This window comes from Chaetura pelagica, unplaced genomic scaffold (assembly GCF_000747805.2).
Source record: "Chaetura pelagica isolate M959 unplaced genomic scaffold, ChaPel_1.0 scaffold1317, whole genome shotgun sequence".
Lineage (NCBI taxonomy): Eukaryota > Metazoa > Chordata > Aves > Apodiformes > Apodidae > Chaetura > Chaetura pelagica.
In genome coordinates, this window is record NW_009954037.1 from 18,554 (window position 1) to 21,444 (window position 2,891).

Consider the following 2,891-nt stretch of genomic DNA (forward strand, 5'->3'; position numbering starts at 1 on the left):
CCGGCAGGGCCCCCGCGGCTCCAGCGTCGCCTCCCCGGGTGCCCGGGGTCGCTCCCGGAGCTGCAGCCAAGCACGTCCCTTCCCGGCTGTGCCTCAGCTCCTGCCTCTCCCTGCCCCTTCCCGGGCACCGGACCCACCCAGGGCCCTGCTCCCTGCGGCTCCCACGGTGCTCGGGGCCTGGGACGTGCATTTCAGCAGAGCTTCGACCTTTCCAGAGGCTTTTCCGGAGCCAACCGGGAGCCAGGAGGTGCAGGGAAGGTCGGGGTCTTCTGCCATCACCGGGGATGATGCTGTCACAGCTGATTTAGGAATAGAAACTTCTGTCAAAGGGGGATGAACGCGCTCCCGGCCCAGAGATATTTTGGAAGATGGAGCTGGAGCAGGTCTTCTGCTCCAGCCATGAGCAAGGAATTGGGCTTGAGTGGCTCCCCACGGCAGAGCAGGGACAAGCACCTCCCTGAGGTGGTTTATTCTGCAGATGGAGGGTTTCCCCATGGCACCAGTGCAGGGACAGCAGAAAAACCTCAGTCTGAGAAGCGCTGGTGCCAGGGAGATGTGGTACAAAGCCCTGGCACAGAGAGGCCGGGGGGGACAAGGCAGTGCTGCCAGTGCTCCCCTGGCTCCTCTCCCTGGCCAGGCTCCAGGATGTCCCTGAATGGGACATCGTGATGGTGCCCTTGATGGTCCCTGCTGGGCACCATGAGTGGCACTGGCCGTGCTCCCAGCTCCTGCACCAGGACGTGGCCATCCCTCACCTTCAGCTCCCCAGGAGCATCCAAGATCCCACCAAGAGCAGGTTCCTGCCCCACCCTCTGCTCCGCGGGTGCAGCCCAGGGGACCCACTTGCCCCCCCATCCTGTAGGGGAAGTGGCTGGATCCAGAGCACCCTGGGTATCCTTCAGCACCAGTTAGAATGGCTCCATGTCCTCAGCATCAATCCGGCCCTGTCTGTGCTCTCCACGGAGCCACTGGCCACGCTACTGGCAGAGAGGAGAGGCCCAGGCTGTGCGCGTAGGGAAGGGGAGAAGGCAGCGGCTCTCAGAGCACGGACAAGTCATGGCAGGACTTGGAGCGGACTTTGAGGGCCACTTTGCTGCTGTTCCTGGCCGCCAGCCTGTCGAGGAAGTGCCGGGCTCTCTTGGTGAGGCTTTCCTTGCGCTTGTGGCCGGGCGCGGGGCGCGCGTGGGGCTCCTTTCCCCCGCGGCGCAGGCGGATCTGCCGCACCACCCCCTCGAACAGCTCGGCCACGTTGTGCTGCAGAGCTGCCGACGTCTCGATGAACTTGCAGTCGAACACAGCGGCGCAGGCACGGCCCTCTGCAAGGGAAGGGCAAGGAGGGGACACGGCCCCGCTGGAACCCGGGGCGCTGCCACGAGCCAGGACGCGGCTGCACCTCCAGGGACGAGGGGACAAACGCCACAGACGCAGCCGCGCCTGAAGCCCGAGCGCAGAGTCCTCCTTTGGGGTCCCCACCACCCAGTTCCCAGCTGCTCACCTTCCACGGAGACCTCTCGGCACCGCACCAGGTCCGTCTTGTTCCCCACCAGGATGATGGGGATGTCCTCGGCCTGCCGCGCGCGGCGCAGCTGGATGCGCAGCTCTGAGGCGCTCTCGAAGCTGCCCCGGTCGGTGATGGAGTAGACCAGGACGTAGGCGTTCCCCACCTGCAGGCACTGGGTGCGGCGCCAGCTCCCCTCGCCCTGTCACCCCACGAGGAACGAAATGTCACTGCCCCACAGGGGCTGGTGGCAGCCCTGACAGCTGCCGGGGCACAGCAGAGCACCCTGGCACCCGCGGGACCTGCCAGCACACCCCACCGGCCCCCACGTCGTGGGGAGCAGAGATGTGGCCCAGTTAATAAAATGCAGATTAAAAGCTCTGGATTTTGGGGGGGTGTCTGAGAGTTTTCTCCTCTATCAGCAATAAATGGGGCTCAGCTGGGCTCTGTGGGGCTGAGGCTGCACTTCCTGGAGCCACCCTCATTCAAGTAATGGCAGGGACCGATCATGGCCTGGTGGGACCTCCAGGAATGCTGAGCCTTGGCTTGGAGAGGCCAAAGGGGTGATCTGAGGGAGGCAGTGACAGTGGCACTGGCATTGCTGCCCAGGAGATGCCTCTGTGCACCAGGTGGAAGGAATGCCCCATGCCTGACTCCCAGGCCAGAGCTCTGCCTGACAAAGCACATGTCCTGGCTGGTGGCACCATCTCACGTGGATTTACCCGGTTGGCTCCTTCAGCTCCATTCCCAAATGATTTCCATGCATTTCCAAGCTGGCTGGCACCACGCTCCTTCCCCACAGCCCCTTCTGCCCACTCTGTGCCCACACGGCTGCTCCAGTGCTTGCCATGAGAGCCCTTGTCAGCAAGGACATGGTGGGCAGCTGCCCACAGTGGTGAAAATGAGCAAAGATCCGGCCAGAGACCTTACCCCAGCCCATCTTGTCCAACATGTGTCCCCCATTCTGCAGCGAGGGCAGTGTGGCAAGCTCTGGACATGTCCAGGGGTGCCCAAGGGAGTTTGATGGAGCTCAGAGGTCCCAAAGCAGTGGCTGTGCCTATGCAGTTTCCCCTGGGCAAGCCCCAGTCCCCTGGCCCCACCATACCCGCTGCTCGGGTGCCCAGCAGTCCATCACCAGCAGCGTGGTCTCCTCGCCATCCACGGTCAGTGTGCGCTCGTACGCGGCCTCTGCAAGATGCCGGGAGAGCCCGGTCAGCAGGGGCACCCCCACCCGCTCCTGACCCCAGCCCTGGGATCCTCTGCCTTGCACGAGAGATGTTTCCATCATGGAGCCATGTACGCAGCCTGGGCACACGCTGCCTCCCTGCCACCGCCTTTGAGCCCCACGGTGGGTGATGCTGCAGCAGAAGGGTCCCCCCCAGCACCCCCCCTC

The 2,891-nt window shown here is 64.2% G+C and overlaps 1 protein-coding gene across 1 annotated transcript; it reads right to left on the reverse strand.

Annotated features, from left to right (window-relative positions):
* Nucleotides 1–1,038: 1,038 nt before the first annotated feature.
* On the reverse strand, nucleotides 1,039–2,786 carry REM1 (RAS (RAD and GEM)-like GTP-binding 1). The gene is made up of 3 exons (XM_010002304.1): nucleotides 2,604–2,786; nucleotides 1,496–1,700; nucleotides 1,039–1,316 (listed from the first exon to the last, which is right to left on the reverse strand). The coding sequence occupies exons 1-3, from the start codon at nucleotides 2,784–2,786 to the stop codon at nucleotides 1,039–1,041; spliced, it is 666 nt and encodes a 221-aa protein (XP_010000606.1).
* Nucleotides 2,787–2,891: the final 105 nt, after the last annotated feature.